Genomic DNA, 25,672 nt, shown 5'->3' on the forward strand with positions numbered 1-25,672 from the left:
TGTTCTAAGATAGCCAGGGTCAGACCAATTTGTGTTTCTGCTGTGCATCTGGTCTATCCAAGGCAGGGGGAACTGTGACCTTGTGGCTTCTTTTGTTTTGATTCTTTATAAGGGCCCAGCACCGATGTGGGAGCACGTGCTTCAAGAACAAAAGCAACACTAAACTGCAGTCTGTGTAGTCTAGAACTGCAATTGAGCTTCCTTCCCTATCGTCCGTCCGGTAAAAGGCTTGGCAGAACAGATGGAGTCTGCATTTAAGCCGAGTGACTTTGTTAGACCAGAGGAGATCAAATTCCAGAGCCTTTTTGCTTTCCCCCCACAGGTCTCTATAGAGGGTCACCAGCTCGGGGACCCTAAAACTGTAGCGAGAACGCACGCAATGAGTTAAGGGCCACGCCCGTGCCCTGTTGGGGCTGAGTGAGTTAGATTATGATGATGTCACAATACAGGTGACAGGTGGAGGCGTCGAGTGGCATTGTCCCGTCACAAGGGCTTGGGCGTCTTAGGTGGCTGCACCGATGGGGCCCCGGAAGGGCAATGCGCTGTCCCAAGGGAGGGCTGCCCTTGGGGTGTGATGTGGGGCAAGTGGCTCCACAGAGGTGGAGTCCAGGGGGGCCACTGTCTTGAGAGGTGGAAACGGACCTTGCCCCGCCCTTTTCCTAAGAAGGGGAGAACTGGTTCAAACCCAAGCGGGGGGTCACCGCATCACCCCCTTCCCCTGCCAGACGACCGTCCCGGCCCCCCCCCACCAGCTCACACCTGGAGACCACCCCCCACAAAGCAGCCCCCACCCCTGGCATTGTCCGTCTGTCCCACCAGCCTGAACTACACTTCCCGATGTGCTCCGGGGTCCCCAGGGGCGGGGTCCACTTGGGCTGTGGGGGGTGTGGGGAGGGGTCGGCACGTGCCGCCGCTCCCAGCCAATGCGGAGCCCGGCGGGGAGGTCACGTGCCGCTGTTTGGCGCTTTTGTGCGCGCCCGGGTCTGTTGGTGCTCAGAGTGTGGCCAGGCGGCTCGGGCTGAGCAGGTGGGTGTGGGACTCTCGGGAGGAGGCGGCGGCGGCCGGCCAGGGGCAGCGAGAGGGACGCGGCCAGCGGGAGGGGCCGGCCCTGGGGCAGCGACCCCCTGCTGGAGGCCGGCGGGCGGGGCCGCGGGCCGTAAAGGGGCTGGAGGGCGGGGTGGGGGGTCCCTCCGCTTTGTGTGTGGCTCGGGCGGAGCCTCGGCTTTGTCCCTGGCTCCCTGGGGGCGCGGCTGTGGTGGGGAGGGGGTGCGGCCAGCTGGGCGAGCTCGCCGCGGTAGCCCCGGGATGCCTTCGAGGAGACAATAGGGGGCGTAGGCCCACCCTCCCCCGCCCCCTTGCAGGCGCGGGCCCCGCCGGGGTCCCCATTGTTTGAAGGGGCGGGGCGGCGCCCCCAGGGAGCGATCTGGGGGCCAGACTGCGAGGCCGGAAAGGGCAGCGCCCCCGCCCAGCGTTCGTGAGGCTGCCCACGAAGGCTGACACCCCCACGAGAGCTGTCCGGTCCTCTCGGCCCGGGGACGCCGACGGCTTTGGGTGGCGGAAGATTGGGAGCGAAGGAAAGAGGTGGCGAGCCGATGGCGAGTACCCCACGGTTTCCTCCCGAGTACTGGCACCTCCTGGCCAGCTGCGGCGGGGCTGGGGGCGGGGGGGCGGGGGCCCGCCTCAAGGTGTTTTTGGCGGGAGTTGATGGGGGGCTAGTCCGCGCGGGGCGAGCCCGGGGTGGGCGGGGTTACCCGGATGGGACCGTTAGCCCCGCCCACCCCTCCCCTTCCCACGCGCGCGGGCTCGGGGGTGTTGAGAGTTCGGGGAGATTCGAAAAGGCGCGGGGAGGAAGGGGCGGGGCCCGGGGCCGGAGTGCAGGGCGGGCTCTGATTGGCCGGGGGGCGGCCTGCCGCTATTCCTCGCCCGGACCAGGGCCACGCCCATCCTGGGTCTGGTGCGGGGAGTCTCACGCTCCGACGGGCTTAGAGCATTTCCCTGCCTCGGATTTTAAGTTCCCGCTGTGGAGAACTTGTGTTCTTACGGGTTTGACACTAGCCTTGGGTCTGCAGGAATCATGACCTTTGAAAAGATCGAGGGATGTAGAGTTTTTTTTCTTGGAAAGATTCTGCATAAGGCAGCAAAGAGGTGTAACCTAAGACCTAAAGCTTCATAAAATTGTTAATAATTCATGTTAACCCGCTGTTGAATGAGGACCTTAAACCGCAGGAACAATAGGAGCGCGACATTATTGGTTAATACTAGTTTGGGCGTTTTGTTTTCTACATGGCAGACACAGACAAAGCAGGGGTGGGTATTTCTCGTTTGCACAAAGAGTGTAGGCAGTGTTAAGATGGCTCCGGTCTCACTAGGCGTTGAATCTGCACTATCTTCTCACCAGGGAGAGAATATACTGAGGGGCGGGGACCTCGTGATTTAAATCCCTGTCTAATTTTAAAATTCTTAAGTAGATTTTGAACGGGGAAGCTCAGTTAACCTCGTCTACAACCAACATTCTATTCCATTCAGATTTCCCAGTGTTTGAGTATTTTACAGATTTTAAAACAATTTTCTAATTAATGATGTCATTTAATTCCACGGTAGTGGATTTTTTTGACATTGATTTATATGGATGTGATTTGAGGTCCCTTTGAATCAATGACATGGAAATGCAAAGAAATTGATTGCATGCTTTTGAAAATCGTTTTCAGGGTTTTCCTTGCCAGTGAATCGTGTAGAGTACACTGCCAGTCTCTTGTCTTCTCTTCACCATGGCTTCTTCTGGTAGGTGATGTATTTGGAAAAGCTGAGATTGTGATGGGCTTCTAATTTTAGAATAGGAGATGGCTCAGGTCTTAAGCCATCTTAACTTGGCACTTGTGTTTTGGTCTTACCAAAAAAAAATCTTATAAATTGGAGAGTAATTAAAGAAGAAAAATTACCACTTGAATGTACTGAGAGTACATAGTTAATTGTTTCATTGTTGGACGATTTGGTTTGGTCTAAAGCGAAATGTGGAGTTTTGCATGTTTTTGTTCTTTTCAGGGAAATGATTGTCAAATACTGATGTCTCAGAATGGTGTTTATCAATCCAAAAATGTTGAGCTTTGCTTTTCTGGGACATGGTATTTAGATAATAATTTCTTGCCTGTAAACACAGCTGCTTCACCAGCCCTAATTCTATTCATTAAATTGATTTGGTTTTTAGAAAACGATGGAACAGTTTATTAGAATAGGAAAAACTCCATTTTTCTGAATAAATTATAAATATGATCAAATCCAGATATCCAGGTGAAAGAACTGGAGAAGCGTGCCTCAGGCCAGGCTTTTGAGCTGATTCTCAGCCCTCGATCAAAAGAATCTGTCCCAGAATTTCCCCTTTCCCCTCCTAAGAAGAAGGATCTTTCCCTGGAGGAAATTCAGAAGAAATTAGAAGCTGCAGAAGAAAGACGCAAGGTAAACACCAATTTACAGAAAACCAGATATTAATATAACGTGGCAAGTCTGTTTTATAAGAGGAGGGAAAACAGAATTGTAGCTAGATGGTGACTATAACTGTGAAAATTACAGTGCCAGTGGCAGGGAGAGAATACCAGCCATCATTTATTGAGCTCCTATTGTGTACCATCTCCTTTACTTACATAGTTCTCCTTTTCTACCTTGACCCTAGAGGAGGGTAGGTGTTGTCTCAGATACTGGACTAGAAAATGTTCTCAGGAGTGTTAACCCATTTCCCTGAGTCATACAGTTAGTACTGGAGCTAGAGTTTAAGCCCAGTTTTGTCTGAAGCCAAAATTCATGCTTTTCATGCTTTTTCTTTGGAAAATAGATTGTTGTTGATTCGTTTTTTTGTCTCTTAAGGTTTTGGGGTTTGGTTTTTTAAGTTTGTGTGTGAGTCTGTGGTTTTTTTTGTTTTTGTTTTGTTTTTTGAAAGCTGTACAATAAAAACATTTTAAATTGCTAGTGACATGATTGTGTTGCTCAGCTGTCATACTGGTATTATGGTAGCTTTTATCTAGTACTTCTGTTTTAAAGTAGGTATCTTTAAAAAGAACTAATCTAGAGACTAATATAGAACCCTATATGCGAGACAGAATAAGAGACACAGATGCATAGAACAATTTTATGGACTCTGAGGGAGAAGGTGAGGGTGGGACGTTCTGGGAGAATAGCATTGAAACATGTATATTATCATATGTGAAACAGAACACCATTCCATGTTCGATGCATGAGACAAGGGCTCAGGGCCGGGGCAATGGGATGACCCAGAGGGATGGGATGGGGAGGGAGGTGGGTGGGGGGTCCAGGAAGGGGAACACATGTAAACCCATGGCTGATTCATGTCAATGTATGGCAAAAACTATTACAATATTGTAAAGTAATTAGCCCCCAACTAAAATAAATAAATTTATTAAAAAAAAAGAACTAATCAGAAAAGTCAGCAAATATTAATATGCTTGTTATAGAAAAACAACCACAGAAGTTTATAAATAAATTAAAAAATTCATATCCTACTTTGCAGAAATAACTATTGGTAACATATTGGTATATTTCTTTCTTCACTGTCCTTCTAGTTGTTAAGAATTTTACATAAATTCTCATTTAGTCCCTCTTTCTAGCAACTCTTGATTGGGGTGCTTGGGTTCAATTTTAAAATTAGGGAAATGAAGGCACAAAAAGGTGAAGTAGTAACCTGCCTGCAACCAACACAGTTTGGTGCTTTGAAGTCTGGTACCTTTAACCCCGTGCATACACTTTGGGGCCCCTTTTAAGCTGCTGTAGCGTGTGCTGTGCACATTTCAGTGCCACGTGTTTTCTGTATGTGCACTGACCCACTGTCAACAGTGAATTATCTCCCCAGGAAGAGTGGCTGTATTTGCAATGGTGTTTCATCTCCTACCTGCTCTTCTATTTAGTCCAAGTTGATAGATTTCATGTAGTTTGAGTTCATGGAAGAGATGCAGCCAAAGGCAGGACAGAGAATTTTTTTTTTAAAGAATCAACACTGGCCCTATAGTCATTAGCCAGAGCTTTACATAGTTACTGGCTAAATATAGTGAAACTCTTATCATGACTGGGATTTTGAAGAAGAGAATTAACAGAACCAATGGCAGATGCTCTGAAGTTTTCCTGCAAGTTGATGCTTCCAAACACATCGGAGTCTGGTAATAAGCTATTCTGAGTCTGTTGAAGGAGGCATACCATGGTAACAGAGTTCCACTAGTCTGGAAGTTAATGCAGTGTCCGTAGAAAAACACTAATAAGCTTTTCCTTGAAACAAACCTTTGGCTTAAATAGTAATCTAGAGGCTTAGTTTTAATATTTCTATCATTTCTGTGGATTTTATTTTATTTATTTCAATGTGGTTACATTTTTTACAATGAGCTCATTTTCTTTAGGTAGCCTTTGACATTAAAAAATCAAAATTCTTTACAATAAAGTGCCATTTCTAAGTATATATCACTCAAATCATCTTGATACCATTAAGCAGTAAATCTTACAAAGATTTCCTTAAGGAATAATTGGGCAAGAATCTCTGAACAAATATGGGCAGTTTTCCAAAGTAAATACAAACACTAGGAAAAGAATATCATTTTTACGGTATTCTGATAATGGATAATTCAGGTCCTGACTTCAGTATTATTTAAAGGAGTCTAACTTTCTGTCTTCAGTCTTCTCAATTAATAATTTCTTCTGTGATTTGAACTAATGCTATATAACATTTCAGAGAGCCTAGCCTGTTAAACTTTTTTCCAGTCCCATGAAGCTGAGGTCTTGAAGCAGCTTGCTGAGAAACGGGAGCACGAGAAAGAAGTGCTTCAGAAAGCGATAGAGGAGAACAACAACTTCAGTAAAATGGCGGAAGAGAAGCTGACCCACAAGATGGAAGCCAACAAAGAGAACCGAGAGGCACAAATGGCTGCCAAACTGGAGCGTTTGCGAGAGAAGGTTGGTGTCCCCTCCTGGCTTTGAGAGGCTTAAGAGCCTGAGGTTTGATGCACCAGTGAAATGGCTTGAACTCTTAGCCTTGCTCACACGCGCTTGGTGTCTTTGTCATCAATTTTGCGGTTAACAAGTTAAATCCAGAGGTGTCTTATTTTAAAATAAGAAGGAATATTCCCTAATTTGCAGCACAATTGCCTGTTCTTGGGAAGAGCAGTAGAAGGCTGAATCATTAGGTTCAATGAGTGACCTAGGAAGTTTGAAGGTGATGACTTAGAACTCTAATTATGTGATTCCCATAATACATATTTATATAATAATAGTATATTATTATATATGTCATATAATGTACGTGCTAATGCTGACTGGGGCCTCTTGGGGGCGTGACCTAGCAGGCTGCCTTACCTGACTGGCGGTGTACACTGTTTCTTTACAGGACAAGCACATTGAAGAAGTGCGGAAGAACAAAGAATCCAAAGATCCTGCTGATGAGACTGAAGCCGACTAATTTGTTCTGAGAACTGACTTTCTCCCCCTCCCCTTCCTAAATATCCAAAGACTGTACTGGCCAGTGTCATTTTACTTTTGCCCTCCTGACAAATATTCTAGAAGCTGATGTAGGACTGTATAGGTAGATCCAGACGGTATGATGTTGTTTTAGGGGCTAAAGGGGAGAAACGAAAAGTGTTTTACTCTTTTTCTAAAGTGTTGAAGTCTTTCTAACGTAGCTATTTTTCTTGTCGCATCTTTTCTACCTCAGTACACCTGGTGTGCTGGGCTAATGGCTAGTACTGTATTGGCTCCGTGAAAACATGTCTGTGAAAAGAGTATGTAGTGGCTTCTTTCAAATTGTTAGATGCTGAATATCTGTTCACTTTAAATCCCAATTCTGTCCCAATCTTACAGACGCTACTGTACTTGAATGGTTAATAAAACTGCACAGTGCTGTTGGTGGCAGTGACTTCTTTCTGTCCAGGTAATAAGTTGTCCAGTAGTAGAGACTCTCCTAGTTTATATTTGTTCCAGGTGGGGCCTTGGGGCTGCTGGCGCACATATCCCTGTGAGTTCTCTGCCCTGCGGTTTCTTGCTCCGGAGTTGTTTGCATTGTCTTCTTCCACAATCGTCACTTTGTTGTGATGCCCCAGCCCAGATCAGCTGTTACGATAGTCTTTCAGATGTTTTATTTGCAAACAAGCATTTTTTGTTTTCTGTGTCCCCATTAAAAAGGCAGACTGAAGGCGCAAATGGTGTTTCTAGAGAACAGTTTAGAGAAACCTTAAAATCCTAGTTAGAGATACTGGGTGCTTTATTTGCTTTATGTTACAGGCTGGGGTTGGGGGTGAATCCTAACGCTTGCCTGCCATAGAAACCATTTCTCAAGCATCAAAATATTAGTAAAACTTTCTGTACCCCTCTAGCAACCCCTGTGAACTGATAGAGGGAACCTTCTTCTCTGGAGCAACATTGACTTGGGTGGTGAAGGTTGGTGGTTGCTTTGTCTTGCATCCAGAGGCTACAGTATTTACAGTTTTCACCGGCTTGCCTCTGAATTCTGGGAAAGCCTTTGGCAGCTTTCCTAGGCTACTTGGGAAATAGCCTTAATTACATATGATTATTTGCTTCTCAGACTATCTGCAGAAAAGCTCTTGGAAGCCACACATTTACAGTGAAAGAGTTTCCAGGATGACTGCTAATACTGGAGTGGGGTCAGCATGTTGCCACGCTTGTGCCTCTGCAGCTCTTGATTTGGGTTTTATCAAACTGGTAAGGATAATAATAGCCTATCAACCTTCCTGTGTTGTTAGGATTAAAGAAATGTGTGTGTGTATGTGTGTAGTAGAGCACACTTAAAACTAGTCAGTATATATTTCTCACTAATAATGATAATCATTTTTAACCAGAGGCTAGTGAGGGAGCTAATAAGTTTATATTGAGTTGGAAATGACTGTGCAGCCTTTAAGTGCCTTGAATTGACTTAAAAATTTATAAGGTGATCAATTGTAGGGGTTCTGAAAGAAGATTGAATTTAAAGAGTCATGGCTGTATAGGGCAAACAGGAAAAGATCAAGTATAGTTCAGTATAACGGTGGCAGTATCTAAACACAGGCCGAGGTGAAGCTTGTGTGCAGAAATGCACCGTTGTCCGTCTTCAGTCTGTCCTATGGTAGGTATTAGAGCTTTGTGTGGGTGAGATGGTACCCATGGGAACCTTTAAAGCACCAGTTCTGAGTAGCTTGGATATAAAGATGGCCCGAAAGTAGAAATCCATCAGTTATGATACTAGATGTCCTACAGAGAGCAGTAGGTTTTTGTTCCTGTGGGACATGTGGGGAACGGAACAGAGCTCAGGAAAAAACAAGAAGAGGGTCTAAGATGGACCTGAGGAGGGATCCCCCAGTTGGTTACAGCCAACCCCATGGTGGCCCTGACTTAGTGTCAAAAAGTGGTCCTGAGTTGCCACCTTGTGATAGCAATTGTCATGGGGGACTGAAGGAGATCCATCTCACCCATAAAATCAGAAGCCCTGGCTTTTCTATTTTACCTCTGACCTTCAGAGAGGTTATTAGTTTTCTCATACATAAAAAGAGAAGATTGAATTAGGTTAAGTAATTGCCACTCAAATTCTTTGCCTGTGACTTGGAAGGAGGGCTTCCCAGATGGTTTAGTGGTAAAGAATCCACCTGCCAGTGCAGGAGATGCAGGAGACTCAGGTTCGATCCCCTGGGGGAGGCAATGGTAACCCACTCCAGTATTCCCGCCTGGAGAATCCCATGGACAGAGGAACCTGTCCTCTGGGGACAGTGCATAGCGTCTCAAAAGAGTTGGGCGTGACTGAGCAACTGAGCGTACGTGTACGTGCACAACTTGGAGGAAAGGAGGAGTGCGTGTCCAGGAGCTCCTGGGGATTGTGTCTGTGCTTTCTTGGGCCGGAGGACTCGCCTGTCTTCAGAGTGAGCCAGGCCAGCTTCTGGCAGCTCTTGTGTCAGAGGTCAGAAGTGGTTTGACTGCAGCCTGGGGGCTGTCGCCATAGAGCACACTCTGTTTCCTTTGACTTGAGTGGAAAATGAGGTGCATCTCTTCCTCTTGAGGCTTTTGTGCTTGGATGTGGTGATTTGCCTTGGCAGAAAGGGGGGGCTTGAGGAATGGGAAGAAGGCCCTTAAATGCACGTTTAACAAATAGCTACAATGTGCCCGACTTTGAGCTATGTGCTAGGGAAGCAAAGATGAAATGGGGTCCCAGCGCATCTTGTGTTTATGCCTGAAGCGGGCGGGGGGGTTGTGGAACGCCTTGGTGAGAATATGGCCTCAACCACATGCTTGTACTCGGCCAAGTTTCAGTGGTTTGGTGGAGGGTGTAACCACAGGATTTGCTGGTCTGGGAAGCTTAATAGAGGAGGGAAGACTTCAGCCAGTCCTCTGAGAAATCAGATATGGACTTAATAACACTTCACTGACTGGGAGGTTTTTGCAGAAACGAATTGGCGATTTGTTATATGAGTGAATTTTGAAACACTGGTCAATAACGTTCGGGTGACAAAAGACATATGTCTGTGGTGAGTAAGTTGTTAACATGTACTTTATGAGAACCTGTCATGGTTACTGGCTCACGGCAGGCTCTCATAAAGATGCCCTCTCCATTCCCTTTATCCTGAGCAGTGGGGGCTTCAGAACACAGGAACAAAGCCATTCTGAGGGAGAGAATGGAGGCCTGGGGCAGGGTGAGTCGGAGAGAAGGTGATGGAGACCAGAGCGGGAGGCTGTCGAAGCACCACGGGGATGAGGTGATGAGCCTCTGAGCTGGACGGGGGCACTGGGCTCTGGAGACACTGCACCAAGGAACTGGGAGGCTTAACTGCTGACTGTGGGCAATGGGAGGAGAAATAACCACTCCAGGGCTGGCGGGGGAGTGGTGTTGCCAGTCCGAGGCTACTGTGGGGTGAGCAGTTCCTTCCGGGCGTTGTTATGTTGTCTCCTCAGGTCCAAACGTGTGAGGTGGGTGCTACTACAGGACAGAGAAGTAAACGGGTCTAGGAAGGTGAGGTAACGCCCACAGCTCTAGGCCGGTCAGGGTCTAACGGGGGCACTGAGTCCAGGCCTTTCCTGGGAAGGGGGGCTGCTTTGGCATTTTGACATCCCCTCTTGTCCTGAACCATCCCCCCTCTGCTCCGGATTCAGCCAGTGCTGCACTCTCAAAAAGGCCATAAGTGACCATCTTCTGTTCTTCTACGGAAGAAAGATTTCACCCCCACCCACCAGCCCCTTATAAAGGTGTTGCTTTCTTCTGTGTTTTCCTCCCCATGAAGAGTTTTGATTTCCAGTGACATTTTAGCACCGCTTTGTCCTCCCAGATAACTGCTTGGCCACCTTATTGTTAGCTGGGTTTCTGAATCACTGTTGAAAGTGATTGCTTGCGAACAAGAATATAAGGCCAGGCTCCTTAGAGAGGAGCTTCCCGCTTTGAATGGGAAGTTGGATTAGATACCCTGGAAATTGCCTTCCACATTCAAGCCTAGTTCCAGGTCTTCTCTACCTGATTAGATCGGGGATCCTATCTTGGCCATCGAGGGTTCCTCCACTGAGCTGAACTTGAAGGCACCAGAAACATCACTGGCACTTAAGTCTCTTGCCATCTGCCTCTTGGCCTAGGTCAAGTACAAGATCCACAGTGTCCCAATGGCTGAGGTCCCTGCCAGTGGAAGCTAGCATTCTGTACTTTGGCGGCACAAGGAAGGTTTTCTGACTCGTTTTATACAGACATCCAGATTTGTAACACGTAACTGTATGATTTGATGCATCAGCCTCTGAAATGCATCAGCCTCAGTGGAGGGGCTCTGGACCGTAGTGGGAAAGGCCTAGCCTTCTCCCAGTGAGATCAAGAGCAGTACCTTCGTTGGGCACCAAATCCTACCAGGGGTAAGTGTGGGAGATTATCCAGATGCCCATGGCCGCCACAGCAGAATGGAGAGCACACAGGGGACTGAGCTCTGGGGGTGCAGCGGTTCCTGGGCCCAGGCTTCCAACCTGTGACCTCACACCTCTCGGGGGGAAAAGCTTCTGGGATTGGGGAGGGGCTTGATGGGGTACTCTGAGAAGCCTAGGCTCCCTCTTACGTGCTCTTACAGCTCTCTCTACTTTGTGGCCGTGACTAATGATCATTTGCATGATCTCAGGGGATCCCCAAGACAACCCTATGACATTATCATGCCCATTTCACAGAAAAGGAGGCCACTGAGACAGGTGAGGATATTTGCCAGAAGTGACATAACTTACCAGGGTTGGCATCAGGAATCCAACCCCAACCCCATGCTATACTGCAGCTCCTCATGTTTCACAATGAATTCATTATCGTGATTATTTGTTTCTCCAGTAAGAAGGAAGGGTTCCCCCAGAGCAGGAGCTGTGCCTGTCACGTCACTGGATCTCCAGCACTGAGCCTGGCACATGGTGGGAGGTTAATATGTACTGAATTAGATGACTGTGAATGGGTGGTGACTCCTCTGGGCACCTGAACTGTTCCTGTCCTGTGTGGACCCATGGGGAGTCAACCCGATTTTCTAGAAACAAAGGCTGGCTCTGTCCTGGCTTTGCAGACAGGACTTGAAGGTGCCCAGTCCTTAACATCCTTCTCAGATTCAAGATTCAAACGCACCAACTGCTGGCCTGCAGCCAGAGTTAGTCCACAGGCTTGTTGTCTTCACTCTGTGCCATGCTTTAAATTTTTTAAAATTAGTTGACAATTAATTACAGTTGAAAATGTGATTTCAGGCTTATCTTGAAAAGCCAGAAAATCCTGCAACCCTGTACTCACAGTCCCACCCGGAGGTAATCAGCAAGCTCTGAGCAGGTGCTGCCCCCTTGCGGTGGCACTTGCACGCTACAGCACTTCTGTGCCTCTGGCCCACCCACTTCGGTCCTTATGGATGGCAGGCCCCAGATGCAAATACAGGCGACAGTTTGCAGGGGTTTCTTTTTTTGGCCACCGTGGCAAGTGGGAGCTTAGTTCCCCAACCGGGGATTGAACCTATGCCCCACGCATTGGGAGCACAGAATCTTAACCACTGGACAGCCAGGGAAGTCCCTGCAGTTCTTGACAGAGATGATAGCCACTTTATCAGTCCATCAGACATTTACTTTTTTTAGGTCGAAAGCCCAATCGGTACAAAAGGATAGATAAAAGCGACACTCCCTTCTAACGTCCTCCAGGCTGGAGGTCCCTGTGTTCCCTTCTACAGACATGCTGCATCACTGTGATCACAGCCACCAAACCACTCACTGGCACCTCTCACGGGCCAGACACCAACTGGGCATCAGAATCACATGGCACTTTTTCAAAATACAGAGACTCAGGACCCTCATCAGACCTTTGGAGGTAGACTTTCTAAAATTGGAGCTCAGGTGTCTAGATGTTTCAAAAACCCAGTGTTTTCTGTTGCTCAGCCAAGCAGAGACCACTGTATCTGACACAACATTCCAAACACAGGTCCCACTCTGCAATCCCCACAGCCTGGTGGAAATGTGCCCGGAGTCCCAACCATCAGGGCAGCTGCTCAGAGCTGTGCAGACTATACCCTGTGCACAGGAGCACCTAGCCAAGACCTGAAATCTAGCCAGGCCCTCAAACCAAGGCCCACCCAACCCCAGAGGAGTAGGCACCACTTTCAGATTTTCCACATCAACCATTCAATGAGAATACATGCAGGGAGACTGTGCTCTGATGCAGGGACACAGACGGGGGCTCCTCAGTTCTGCTCTGAGCCCAGGATGACTTCCTGTAGCAGGTGATGCTTGGGTCAAGTTTGCTATAGGGGTTAGAAGCAAAGAAAGCACAACTTTATTTCTCTCAGGTAGTTCACCCCACTCCTTCCCCTACCTCACAATTCACTATGCTTGTCAGGGGCCACCAACAGGAACACTTAATTAATTATACACATCAAGAAGACCCTGGGAGACAGATTAGGGTGGAAGGAGGGGTCCAGGCATAAGTCACATCAGTGTGTCTGGCCTGGGGCTGCTTGGGGTTGACTGGCTTGGTATCCAGAAGTTTCTGCTTGAGAAGCAGTGGGTAAAGAAATGTTCCTTCTGGAAGTTCTCCTGAGAGACTGCAAAACCAGAGTCCACCTCTGAGCAGCCTGAATCAGTTCTATCAAAGAGCAGCCCTGGGATTGCTGCTGCTGCTGCTTCTGCTGCTAAGTCGCTTCAGTCGTGTCCGACTCTGTGTGACCCCACAGACTGCAGCCCACCAGGCTCCTCCGTCCATGGGATTCTCCAGGCAAGAACACTGGAGTGGGTTGCCATTTCCTTCTCCAATGCATGAAAGTGAAAAGTGAAAGTGAAGTCGCTCAGTCGTGTCCGACTCTTAGCGACCCCATGGACTGCAGCCTACCAGGGTCCTCCATCCATGGGATTTTCCAGGCAAGAGTACTGGAGTGGGGTGCCATTGCCTTCTCCGATTGCTACCAGTCCATAAAACATTACCGGTCTGCAATGAGATAAGAACAGTAATTGAAAGTAAGCATTTAGGAACTTTTATAACAGTCTAACAAGGTTTGTTGAAGACTATTCAAGTTGAGGCTGGCATTTTTATTTCATCAAAAATTTATTGTAAAATATACATAACAAAATGTACCATATTAATCATTTCAAATGTACATTGCAGTGGCATTAAGAACATTCACAATGTTCTGCCACCATTACCACTATCTAGTATATTTAATTTTATAAAAATCTAAGTTCTTAGATTAAAAGCCTTTTTTTTTTTTAGTTTGAGAAGCATTGACCTAAACTTTGACCTGTGGGCTCTCAAAAGCCTTGAAGATTTGGGCGAGATTGAAGGGCTTAATTCATTGTTTAATCTTGTTTCCCCAGACTGTTGAGATCTGCCCCAGAGAGTGATGGGGGCTGAGGCCCAGGCTCCCTGGGCTAGAGGTGTGGAGGGATGGGTGCCACTCTGGAAGGGAGAGGAGATGGCAGGAGAGGCATTGTGCTGCCCGCGGCTGGGGCAGGACGGGCTTTCCCTGGGCAGGGCTGCCCCATTCTCCGGGGGGCAGGAAGGCCGGATGAGAGGTGCGGGGTGTCTGGCAGGCCTTCCTCCTGACTCAGCCTGGGGAGGCTGTTGTTCAGAATTCTAAGAATGTCAGCTCCAGCTGGAGGGGCCCTCAGTGATCAGTGCCTACCCTCCTTGTTTAGAGGAAGAGCTTGAGGCTGGAGAGAAAGGATTGCCCAAGGTTACAGCCACTTAGTTTTGGTCCCAAATCCGGGCCTTGCAATTCCCAGGCAGAAGTGCGGTGGAGCTTTTTGGAATCACACAGAATGGAGCCCTGTTAGCTCTTCAGGGGCTGGGGGCATCTGTGCCCTCACCTGTGAAATGAGGATAATCCCTTGCAGGACAGGTGAGTATTGAGAGTCTGCTGAGTTAAATGAAGCGCCCAGCGCAGGGCATGGGCAGGAACAAGTCAGTCCCCTGCCCCTCCCTGTCCCTTCTTGCCCAGTGACCCTCTTCTCAGTCTGCCCTTTTCCCTCGCTGTGGCCGAGGGGACAGGACAGCGGGCCCTCTCCCTCTGGATGGTGGAGAACAGGAAGCATAAACCACTGCGCCGGGCCACCTGCGTGATTCCTCCCGCAACTTGCCATTCCTCCATGCCTGGCTCTTCTGCTGACTCTCTGGGCGTCTTTGAGACATTTTTGTTCCTTCTGGGGCTCAGAACATTTGTAGAAGGAGAGTGTTGAACCAGAAGAACTCAAGTCAGTTTCGGGGAGTGGGTACTACAGTTTGGGGTGCTTTATATTTCTGTATCTTTTGTGGGAGAGTCAAACTCCCAGCGGACCAGTTGCCCCTGGGTTACAACCACCTGCCTCTTTTGATTGTCATCTCTTTCTCTTTGGATTTTCTGACCCTTTCTGACTCTTTCCTATCTCTTTCCTCCTTTTGCGGTTAGGGGGTTTTGAGCACGTACTATTTGCTCCACACTGTATAAGCGTTTTGCATATTCCATCTTACTGAATCCTTAAGACTTTCTTGTGAATTAAATATTATTATTCCATTTGCATGGGAGGAAACTGAGGTTCAGGTGGCTTCCAGTCACCGACCCCAGAGCTGGTTAGCGGCTGAGCCAGCAGGAGGCGCTCTCAACATTATTCCCCAGATGGTGAGGTCATCTGGCCAGAATAAGGCAGGCTCCATATGGCGTCTGCCTGTGCTCATCTCCTCCCTCCCATTTTCCACCGACAGGGTCTCACTCCCACCCCAGAGACACTCTGCCTGGCAGGATCACTTGGGCAGTCAGTTCAGTTCCGTCGCTCAGTCATGTCCGACTCTGCGACCCCATGGACTGCAGCACGCAAGGCTTCCCTGTCCATCGCCAACTCCCGGAGTTTATTCAAACTCATGTCCACTGAGTTGGTGATGCCACCCAACCATCTCATCCTCTGCCGTCCCCTTCTCCTCCCGCCTTCAATCTTTCCCAACATCAGGGTCTTTTCCAGTGAGTCAGTTCTTCGCATCAGGTGGCCAAAGTATTGGAGTTTCAGCTTCAGCATCAGTGCTTTCAATGAATATTCAGGACTGATTTCCTTTAGGATGGACTGGTTGGGTCTCCTTGCAGTCCAAGGGACTCTCAAGAGTCTTCTCCAACACCACACACAGTTCAAAAGCATCAATTCTTTGGCGATCAGCTTTCTTTATAGTCCAACTCTCACATCCATACATGACCACTGGAAAAACCATAGCTTTGACTAGACAGACCTTTGTTGACCAAATAATGTCTCTGCTTTTTAATATGCTGTCTAGGTTGGAAGTCAGTGGGAAGGGTTTGGATGTTGGTGGAAAGATGGTCAGTCATTGGTTCCTGTTTCTGACTTGAATCTCAGGTTATCACGTTCCCTACCTTCAGTCTCCTTCCTCTCCTTACTCTTTAGATGTCTAAGAGCTGAAAGGTCCCCTAAGGGAACATGCAAACAAACCTCTCCATTCATCCATTCATTCATTTATTCACTGAACAAATACTGAATCCTCCACCATGCCAGGCAATCTTAGGCCTTGGGGATATGGCTGTGCACAAGGCAGACGTGGTCCCTGCCCTCAAGAGCTTACATTCTGGTGGAGGAGAAAGACAATAGAAGAGCTTATGAGGAGTGCATGGAGAAAATGAAAGGGGTGATGTCATAGGCAGTGATCCATGGCAGAGAGTGAGGAGCCTCTGGATGGGCAGGGGATAGTGCATTCCTGGCACACGAAACAGCTTGTGCAAATGTCCAAAGGCAAGAGCCCGCAGGTGTGAGGAAAGGGTGCAGACAAGGCCTGTTCAGCTGGATGGGGTGAGCAAGAGGGTCTGCTGCAGGGAGGCGGTCAGGGCCCAGCCATGCAAGCCTGTGGGCCACGGTGGGGATGCAGTATATATATTCTGTGTAATGTGAAGCCTCTAGGGATTCTAGGGGTAATGTCTGTAAAGGATCCTTCAACCACTGTGAAGAAGAGAATGGATGTAAAGTGATCAGGAGTACAGGAGGGAGAGATGAGGGAAGCTTGGCCTAAGATGGGGTCAACAGGCTGGAGAGGCAAAGTTGGGTTCAGTATCTATGTCACAGTGGAGACAACAGGACGCTGATGGGTTGGATGTGGGCCATGAGGTAAGGGATGACCCCTGAGTTTTTCACTTGGGCAGCTGAGTGAAGGTGTCGTCTACTCCAGTGAAGAAGTCTGGAGATGGGACATATGTGGGGGCTGTGGGCTGGGAAGAAGCAATGATTCCATCTAGCAATCACGGCAGACCTTGCTGACTGCCTGTCAGTACCTACTCTCTCCTTCCTTGTAACAGAAACCTGATGAACTTTTCTTTAAGTACCGATCTTTTGCCCCTTTTCCATCTTCCTCCTCCCTGCCTGGAATGGAAACATCATCCTAGAGATACAATATCCACCTTGTGACCATGAGGGTAAAAGCCATATGATAAGATGGCTGGAGCAGAGTGGTAGTCGGAGTCTGAGTCTGTGGTTACACTCACGAGCTGACATACCAGTCTTGGACTGTCCGCCCCCAAGTTCTTGTTCTGTGAAACAAGTTAATCCTTTTACTAGTTCAAGCCACTGTTTTGTGGCTTTTCACTGTGTGTCACTGAATACAGCTAGAGCTAATGGAGTCATGCTGAGTTTGAACACACCCAGCCCAGGAGGAGGACAGGTAATTAATATGTATCACAGTGTGATGGATGTTAGTTGTCAGAGGAGTCAACAGAAGCACAGAAAAGGGGAACCAAGTCAGACTGGTGTAATGGGGATCAGTCAGGGAGGGCTTCCTGGAGGAGTTCACATCTGAGCTGAGGATCAGAGGAGAAGTAGGAGTTGGGCAGGTTTAAAAAAAAAAGCAGCAATGAGTGTTTCAGACAAAGGAGCAGCACATGGAGGACTGAGAGAGGCGAGGTGGCAACGTGAGGGTGATTGGACTGCAGATGGAGAGGCACTAGGGAGGCAGGAGTCTGGGAGGCCATGCAAGGTGTTGTCAGTTGGGACAAGGGGTTTGGGGTTGACTGGGAGGCACCAATGGATGGCAAGCAGGGTGGGTCCAGGTCAGATTTGTCTGGGCACCCCATAAACACTTGTTGATGGAATGAACCAGTGGCAGAAGGAATGATAACTGTGGGTTTCCATGCAGGGAGGCGGCGGTTGAATGACCTGACAGCGGAAGGACAAGCCAGCCAGACACCTGGATGCCAGATCACCATTTCTCCCAGCTCTTTTTCCACGACTCCCCCGACTGGACCAGCACATCACTCTCCAGGATCCTTTGGGGAGCCTCCACACCAGCCCCCACAACTGCTGCCTTGGCCCCTCTACAGTGTGTTCGCCAAGGCAGCCCCATGACCCCTGGAGTCAGATTCTTCATCCCGGCGCTCGGCCCGATGCCTTTGCCACCTCAGCTGCATCCACATGGAAGAAGCCACTGCCATCTGGCCCTTCACCCCCCATGCAAAGCTGGCTTCATGCCCACAGAATGTTGCGATGAACACGTGACAGGACAGATATGCGAGCGATGAACTCAGAGCATGAGAACCGTCCTGACCCTGAAGGGCTCCCTTGACCTGGGCTGACAAGGAGGAAGATCCAGCATCATCCCTGTCCCATGGCTTCACATTGCTCTCAAACTCTGAGATCAAGAGAGAAAATGACCCAGGTCGGGCATGAGATGTCCAATATCCCCTCGCAGGTGCTACTGCCCAGGTGGTACCCTGCCGGGAGCCTCTGTTCAAGCCACCAGGATGGCCCTGGGCTCCGGAACAGTGTCAACCACATGGTGCCCGTAGTGAGAGCTAGTCCTGCCCCCACCAGTGTCTGGGCTTGATTGACAGTGACTCGAGAGACACCCTCATAGAGGTCCTGACAAAAATAGGTTATGACTTCACTCCCACAGCTGGGAGGGAACTGGTGCTTGAGGTGGGGGGAGCAGGGGGGAAGGTGGGCACTGAGCTGGACCCGGAGCAGGAGACAGGCCTGCTGTCCTCGTGCTCCTTCCTGGAGAAGCGCTGAGCCTCTGATGGAAAGGAGGTCGCCCTTGGTAACGCGAGGTCCAGTTGCTTGGCAAGAAACTCTCTGATCCCATCACCTACTCTTCCCCTGCTGTCATCAACGTGCCAGCCAAGGCCCTGCATCAGGGTTTTTGTACAGAAGTCCCCTCTTATCTGTGGGGGATATGTTCCAGGACCCCCAGTGGATGCTTGAAACCTCAGTACGGAACCCTATCCACATAGCTGATCTTTTATCCTACATGTACATACAAACCTATGATAAAGTATAACTTATCAGTTAGGCATAGTAAGAGATTAACAACAATAAAAATAAAGTAGAACAATTATGGGCTTCCTGCGTGGCTTAGTAGTAAAGAATCCGCCTGCCAAAGTAGGGGACACCAGTTTGATCCTTGGGTGAGGAAGATCCACTGGAGGAGGAAATGGCAACCCATTCCAATGTTCTTGCCATGGGAAATCCCAAGGACAGGGGAGCCTGGCGGGCCACAGTCCATGGAGTCCCAAAGAGTTGGACACGACTTAGCTACTAAACAATAACAAGAACAATTGTAGCAATATACTGTAATAAGTTATGTGAATGTGGTTTCTCTCTTTCAAAAGTTCCTGTTGTACAAATTTAATGCCTTTTCCATGTTTTGTGGCTGTGCCATGGGGTATGTAGGATCTTAGTTCCGCAACAAAAGATCAAACCTATGCTCCTTGCATTGGAAATGCAAAGTCTTAACCACTGTGCTGCCAGGGAAGTCCCATGCCTTTTTCTGATTAATTAAGCATTTATCATGCACAGTGCCCATAACTTTTGCAATTTGAGGCACGATGTCAAAATTAACACAAATTTCTTTACCTTCTTCACAATCCCATGGAGAGAAGATCCAGTCAAGCTCAGCATGGAATTTTTTTTTTCTTTCCTTAAGCCCACAACTTTCACTCTTTCAGTTAAAGGAAGCACTTGTCTCTTTGGCATATCTGAATTGTCAGCATCACTACTCTTGTGCTTTGGGGCCATTACTACGTAAAATAATGGTGATTTGAACAGAAACACTGCATCACCCGACAGTCTTTCTGTAACCCAAATGGCTACTGAGTGAGTAACTGGCAGGATGTGCTGGACAAAGGGATGATTCTAGGCCTGGCCAGGACCGAACTGGACCGCACGAGATTTCATCATGTGACCCAGAACTGCACATGATTTAAAACTTATGAGTTGTTTATTTTTGTACATTTTTATTTAAAAAAAATTTATTTACAAATTTAACTGGTTGGTCGTGGTTGTGATGGGTAACTGAAACCGAGGAAAGGGAAACGGCAGATAATCGGGAACTGTTGTACTTGCTCTTCCCTTGGTAATCACACAAATGCTGCTTTATCCACAGCAAGGCCTTCTCCGGTCACCCTCCCTAAAACAGCCACCTCCCTGCCCCCAGCATCACAGTCTTTTCTTTACCTTCCCTCATTGTAGTCACAGCATTCATGCTTATTATCGTCCCCCTGTTAGGAGACAGGTGTCTGTCCTGTCCTGAGTCCCTGGCTCCTGGAATAGGGCCCAGAACACAGTAGGTTTTGCTGTTCAGTCGCTCAGTCATGTACGACTTTTTGCGACCCTATGGACTACAGCACACCAGGCTTCCCTGTCCTTCACTATCTCCTGGAGCTTGCTCAAACTCATGTCCATTGCGTCGGTGATGCCATCCAACCACCTCGTCCTCTGTCATCCTCTTCTCCTGCCCTCAATCTTTCCCAGCATCAGGGTCTTTTCCAGTGAGTCAATCTTCACATCAGGTGGCCAAAGTATTGGAGTTTCAGCTTCAGCATCAGTTCTTCCAATGAATATTCAAGACTGATTTCCTTTAGAATTGACTGGTTTGACCTCCTTGCTGTCCAAGGGACTCTCAAGAGTCTTCTCCAACACCACAGTTCAAAAGCATCAATTCTTTGGCGCTCAGCCTTCTTTATGGTGCAACTCTCACATCCATACATGACCATTGGGAAAATCATAGGTTTGATTATATGGACCTTTTTTGGCAAAGTAATGTCTCTGCTTTTTAATATGCTGTCTAGGTTTGTCATAGCTTTTCTTCCAAGGAGCAAGCATCTTTTAATTTCATGGCTGCAGTCACCATCTGCAGTGATTTTGGAGCCCAAGGAAATGAAGTCTGTCACTGTTTCCATTGTTTCCCCAACTATTTGCCATGGAGTGATAGGACCGGATGCCATGATCTTCATTTTTTTAATGTTGTTTTAAACCAGCTTTTTCACTCTCCTCTTTCACCTTCATCAAGAGGCTCTTTGGTTCGTCTTCACTTTCTGCCATGGCACTTTCTGCCACTCATCTGCATATATGAGGTTATTGATATTTCTCCTAGAAATCTTGATTCCAGCTTGTGCTTCATCCAGCCCAGCATTTTGCATGATGTACTCTGCATATAAGTTAAATAAGTAGGGTGATTGAAGGCAGGAGGAAAAGGGGACGACAGAGGATGAGATGGTTGGATGACATCACTGACTCAACGGACATGAGTTTGAGCAAGCTCCAGGAGTTGGTGATAGATAGGGAAGCCTGGCGTGCTACAGTCCGTGGGGTCGCAAAGAGTCAGACACGACTGAGCGACTGAACTGACTGAACTGAAGCAGGGTGACAATATACAGCCTTGATATACTCCTTTCCCAATCTGGAAGCAGTCCATTGTTCCATGTCCAGTTCTAACTGTTGCTTCTTGACCTGCATGCAGGTTTCTCAAGAGGCAGGTAAGGTGGTCTGGTATTCCCATCTCTTTAAGAATTTTCCAGTTTGTTGTGATTCACACAGTCAAAGGCTTTAACGTAGTCAATGAAGCAGCAGTAGATGTTTTTCTGGAATTCTCTAGCTTTTTCTATGATCCAACAGATGTTGGCAATTTGATATCTGGTTCCTCTGACTTTTCTAAATCCAGCTTGAACATCTGGAAGCTCTTGGTTCACGTACTATTGAAGCCTAGTTTGGAGAATTTTGAGCATTACTTTGCTAGTGTGTGAGATGAGTGCAGTTGTGTGGGAGTCTGAACACTCTTTGGCAATATGGTGAATGCAGTAGGTGAGCTACTCCATAAACACTTGTTGACAGAAGACGCCTGGGCCACTGACGAAGCCCATGTAGCCTATAACCAGGTGTGTCCCTCCCCCACCGTCATTGCCGTGACCTCTCTGTGTCTCTAGCTCCAACGCACATGTCTCCCACCAGCTGTCAGAGGGAGAGTGGAAATTTCCATTTGACACTGGAACAGTAGCCACGTTCCCTGAGCTAGAGGGGCTGAGAGGAAATTTCCATGAACCACCTCTGGCAGCCTGATGGAGTGGTCAGGGAGTCCAGGGAGGGGCCGTGGAGGACCTCTCTCATGGACCTCTATACCTGCCCAGCTCAGCCTGGTGTGCAGCAGCATCTTCTACGGATGGGGACTGCGGATTGGGACTCTATCCGGGCTTATCTCACACTAGCTCCAGCCTGCCGGGGTGTCCTCCACCCCTGAAGCCAGAGGGACCCTTAGCCATCATCAAATTCAATCCCCACCTTTTTAAGACGGAGACACTGAGGCCCAGAGAGGGGAAGCCATTTGTCTTGGGTCACACAGAACGTTAATGGACTCAAACTCAGTTCTCTGACTGCATTTTTGCTTCTTTTCTCTTTTGTTCCTCCCCTCCCTCCCAGAGTCCTCCAGCTAATCTTTCCCAAGGGCCACTTTGGGCCAGCCCACTGCCCTGGACCCTTAACTCCCTGCCCTAGAACCTCAGGCCTTGAGGTTCATAATATTGCCACTTCCTCCGAAGAGACCTCCAGCTGCTCCTGCCCCTCCACCCCACATATCCTGTCCCTGCCACCAACTTTGAAACCCATTTGAAAATCCTGATGCCCTAATTGCTTCTCATATCAATTCAATTAGAATGTCTGAGGGTGGAGTCCAGTCATCGGTATTTTTTTTTTCTTTAAATCCCTGGGTGATCCCATTGCAGCAAAGTTTGGAAACCACTGTTTCGGCCTTGATTAATATCACCTCCCCCTCCTGTCCCTGGGTCCCTAGGTTGCAGATTACACGGTGATATTTATTTTTTCCATCGAGATCTACTCTGGGCGCGTGAACCTGGGCCTCAGGCCAGATTTCGGCTGAGCAAACCTCTCCCCCTCCTGCTCCTGTGCTTTGCCCCGCTCTGTGCTTCCAGTCAGACTAAATCATGTGGTCTGACTTGTCTCACCAGCAAGTATGCATTAAATATTTACTGTTAATGATGTTAATGACCTCAGTCTGGCCAGTAAGAACTTTGATGTGGAAGAAAGAAAATGCTTCTGGTGTCAGGCAAACCTGGGTTCTAATTTGGGATCTGTTTGCTCTTTCTCGGTCTTAGTTTACCCAGCTATGAAGGGAGGTTGAGCGGGGGGTGTGAAATGCCTACCAGGTAGTTTCCGTAAAGCTCAAAGATCCTGCCTGAAATATGGAGAGGGCCCAGCAGCCCCGCATCCCAGTTCCTCTGGGGCTAGGCTGCTCTTGCCCAGATGGTAGGGAAGCATGATGGTTTCTGTGGGTGGAAAGTGGAAAGGAAGGTGGCTGTGAACCTGCCCAGGGGTGCTTCTTCCCAGGGCGAGGCACCCACAGTGGAGAGGTGCAGGGAAATGCAGAAACAGAAGGGTGGGGGTTCGAAGGGATCAGCTGGACAGGGCCACCACCCTGCCTGGAATGCAGCATGAAGCCTTGGTAGGGCTTTCTCTTGGGAACCCACAAAAGCACCCCATAAAGACAGAATCTGCCCTTGGGTACCAGCTGCCCAGAAACACTAAACCTCAATCACAACCACACTAGACAAAGAATACCTCTTCTACTCCTATCTCCTCCCTTGACTTATCAGAGAGGGGAAGCTTTAGACCCAAAAGAACATGATAATGTTAATGGACAATAGGACTGGACTTTTGAGGACCCAGAAGTTGAGACTGTTCTTGTACGCCCGAGAAGGAAAGGCTAGAGAAGCATCTCGGGCTGGGACAAGATCTTCAGAAAGATTAAAGGGGCGCTGGCAAGAACACACGATGGGGCTGTCTGTGCCAAGCTGAAGCCAGATCAGTTGTTCAGTGACTGGCATTTGGGTTATGAAATCAGTCTTCTGCTGGTCATTGATGGAGCTGTTGCCAAGTTTCTATGCCGCCGTGGGAAGAGCCTTTATTTCTCTGAGCCTCAGTTTCTCTAGCTGTGAAATGCCCCTGATTTTAAAGGTCCCTGCAAGACTTTACCAGTTTGTATAAAAGACCTGAGTCGTCTTATTTCCAAGCAGGAAAATTAAATATGTCCTGAGCACAAAGTCTGAAACAATCTCAGGAGGTCAGGTAACAGGCTGAAAAATGATACTGAGAAAATTAAAGAAAAAATTAATTTGTTGTTTAGAGGTTAATTGTCACATTATTTTCAACAGTTTTATTGAGACATAATTTTACATCCCATAAAATGTACCTCTTTTAAGCGTATAATTTAATGGCTTAGCGAGTTTACAGAGTTGTACAACCATCACCACAATCTAATTTAGGATATTCAACCATCCTAAAGAGACCTCTCACGCCAATTCCCACCCTCAGCCCTGGAAACCGCTAATCTGTTTTCTGTCTTAGAGACTTGCCTTATCTGGACATTTCATGTAAATGGAATCATGCAATGTGTGTTTTTTGCATCTGGCTCCTTTGACTGAGCACAGTGTTTCTGAGGTTCATCCATGTTGTACTGTGTATCGGTCCTTCATTCTTTTTTATGGCCAAATCGGAGAAGGCAATGGCACCCCATGACAGTACTCTTGCCTGGAAAATCCCATGGACGGAGGAGCCTGGTAGGCTACAGTCCATGGGGTCGCTAGGAGTCGGACACCACTGAGCAACTTCACTTTCACTTTTCCTTTTCATGCACTGGAGAAGGAAATGGCGACCCACTCCGGTATTCTTGCCTGGAGAATCCCAGGGACGGGGGGGCCTGGTGGGCTGCCGTCTATGGGGTCGCACAGAGTCCGACACGACTGAAGAGACTTAGCAGTCACAGATATTCTAATATTCAATTTTTAAATGGGCAAAGTTTTTGAATAGATGTTTCACCAAAGAGGATTTACGAATGGCCAGTAAGCACTTGAGAAAATGCTCAGGATCTTTAGTCATTGTAGGAATGCACATCCAAACCACAATGAGTTATCACTTCATGCCCACTAGAGTGGCTGTAATTTAAAAGAAAGGAAACAAGTGTCAAGGATGAGAAGAAATTGGAACACTGTTCATACACTACTGATGGGAATGTAAAAATGATATTCTATTATATGGATATATCACATTTTATTTATCTTCTCATCATCAGTAGATGTTTGGGTTGTTTCCACTTTGGGAAAATGCTTCTTTGAACATTTATGTATAAGTCTTTTTTCTTTTTTTCTCTTTTCTTTTCTTTCTTTTGGCTAGGCTGTAGGGCTTGCAGGATCTTACTTCGCCCACCAGGGATTGAACCCTCACCCTTAGCAGTGAAAGTGCTGAGTCTTGACCACTGGGCCACCAGGTAATTCCCATTTGTCTTTGGAAATTCCCATTTCCACGTAAATCTTTGTGTGGACATGTGTTTTCAGTTCTTTTGGACATAGCCTCTGTTTCTCTAGCTGTGAGATGCTCCTATTTTTGAAAGGCCCTTGCAGACTTTGCTAGTTTGTAAAAAATACCTGAGGTCTCTTAGTTCCAAGTAGGAAAATTAAACGTGTCCTGAGCACCAAGTCTTTGTGTGGATGTGTGTTTTCGGTTCTTTCAGGTAGACTCCTAGGAATGGAATTGCTAGGTCATACGATAGATAACTCCATATGAAATTCTTTGAGGAACTGCCCGTTGTTTTCCAAAGTGGCTGTATCATTTTTACATTCCCATCAGTAGTGTATGAACAGTGTTCCAATTTCTTCTCATCCTTGACACTTGTTTCCTTTCTTTTAAATTACAGCCACTCTAGTGGGCATGAAGTGATAACTCATTGTGGTTTGGATGTGCATTCCTACAATGACTAAAGATCCTGAGCATTTTCTCAAGTGCTTACTGGCCATTCATAAATCCTCTTTGGTGAAACATCTATTCAAAAACTTTGCCCATTTAAAAATTGAATTATCTGCTGTTTTATTTTGTTGTACGAGTTCTTTATATATCCTAGATACAAGTTCTTGAGCAGACACATGATATTTAGGAATATTTT

General features: G+C 47.7%; 1 protein-coding gene and 1 long non-coding RNA gene across 6 annotated transcripts; both read left to right on the plus strand.

Annotated features, from left to right (window-relative positions):
- Nucleotides 1-528: 528 nt before the first annotated feature.
- On the plus strand, nucleotides 529-6,890 carry STMN1 (stathmin 1). 5 transcript variants are annotated; one of them, XM_081586603.1, is made up of 5 exons: nucleotides 996-1,595; nucleotides 2,709-2,781; nucleotides 3,281-3,453; nucleotides 5,755-5,946; nucleotides 6,377-6,890. In XM_081586603.1, the coding sequence occupies exons 2-5, from the start codon at nucleotides 2,769-2,771 to the stop codon at nucleotides 6,446-6,448; spliced, it is 450 nt and encodes a 149-aa protein (XP_081442729.1). In that variant the 5' UTR covers nucleotides 996-1,595; nucleotides 2,709-2,768; the 3' UTR covers nucleotides 6,449-6,890. The 5 variants fall into 5 exon arrangements, with proteins under 5 accessions (XP_081442727.1, XP_081442729.1, XP_081442731.1 ...); XM_081586605.1 differs by having other exon boundaries at nucleotides 996-1,581; XM_081586602.1 differs by having other exon boundaries at nucleotides 996-1,026.
- A 468-nt stretch (nucleotides 6,891-7,358) lies between these two features.
- On the plus strand, nucleotides 7,359-18,781 carry LOC145543810 (uncharacterized). Its single transcript, XR_014081059.1, has 4 exons — nucleotides 7,359-7,422; nucleotides 7,568-7,704; nucleotides 17,588-17,738; nucleotides 17,789-18,781. It is a non-coding gene; the product is annotated as an uncharacterized LOC145543810 (long non-coding RNA).
- The last annotated feature ends 6,891 nt before the right edge of the window (nucleotides 18,782-25,672 follow it).

This window comes from Giraffa tippelskirchi, chromosome 3 (genome assembly GCF_054371585.1).
Source record: "Giraffa tippelskirchi isolate mGirTip1 chromosome 3, T2T-mGirTip1v1.2.pri, whole genome shotgun sequence".
NCBI lineage: Eukaryota > Metazoa > Chordata > Mammalia > Artiodactyla > Giraffidae > Giraffa > Giraffa tippelskirchi.

Bases quoted from the DNA above. Each gene is read 5' to 3' on its own strand.
- STMN1 (XM_081586601.1), top strand. From the start codon at position 838: ATGTGCTCCGGGGTCCCCAGGGGCGGGGTCCACTTGGGCTGTGGGGGG. The intron at 1,027-5,754 runs GTGGGTGTGGGA...ACTTTTTTCCAG, and splicing joins AGGCGGCTCGGGCTGAGCAG to TCCCATGAAGCTGAGGTCTT. The intron at 5,947-6,376 runs GTTGGTGTCCCC...GTTTCTTTACAG, and splicing joins TGGAGCGTTTGCGAGAGAAG to GACAAGCACATTGAAGAAGT.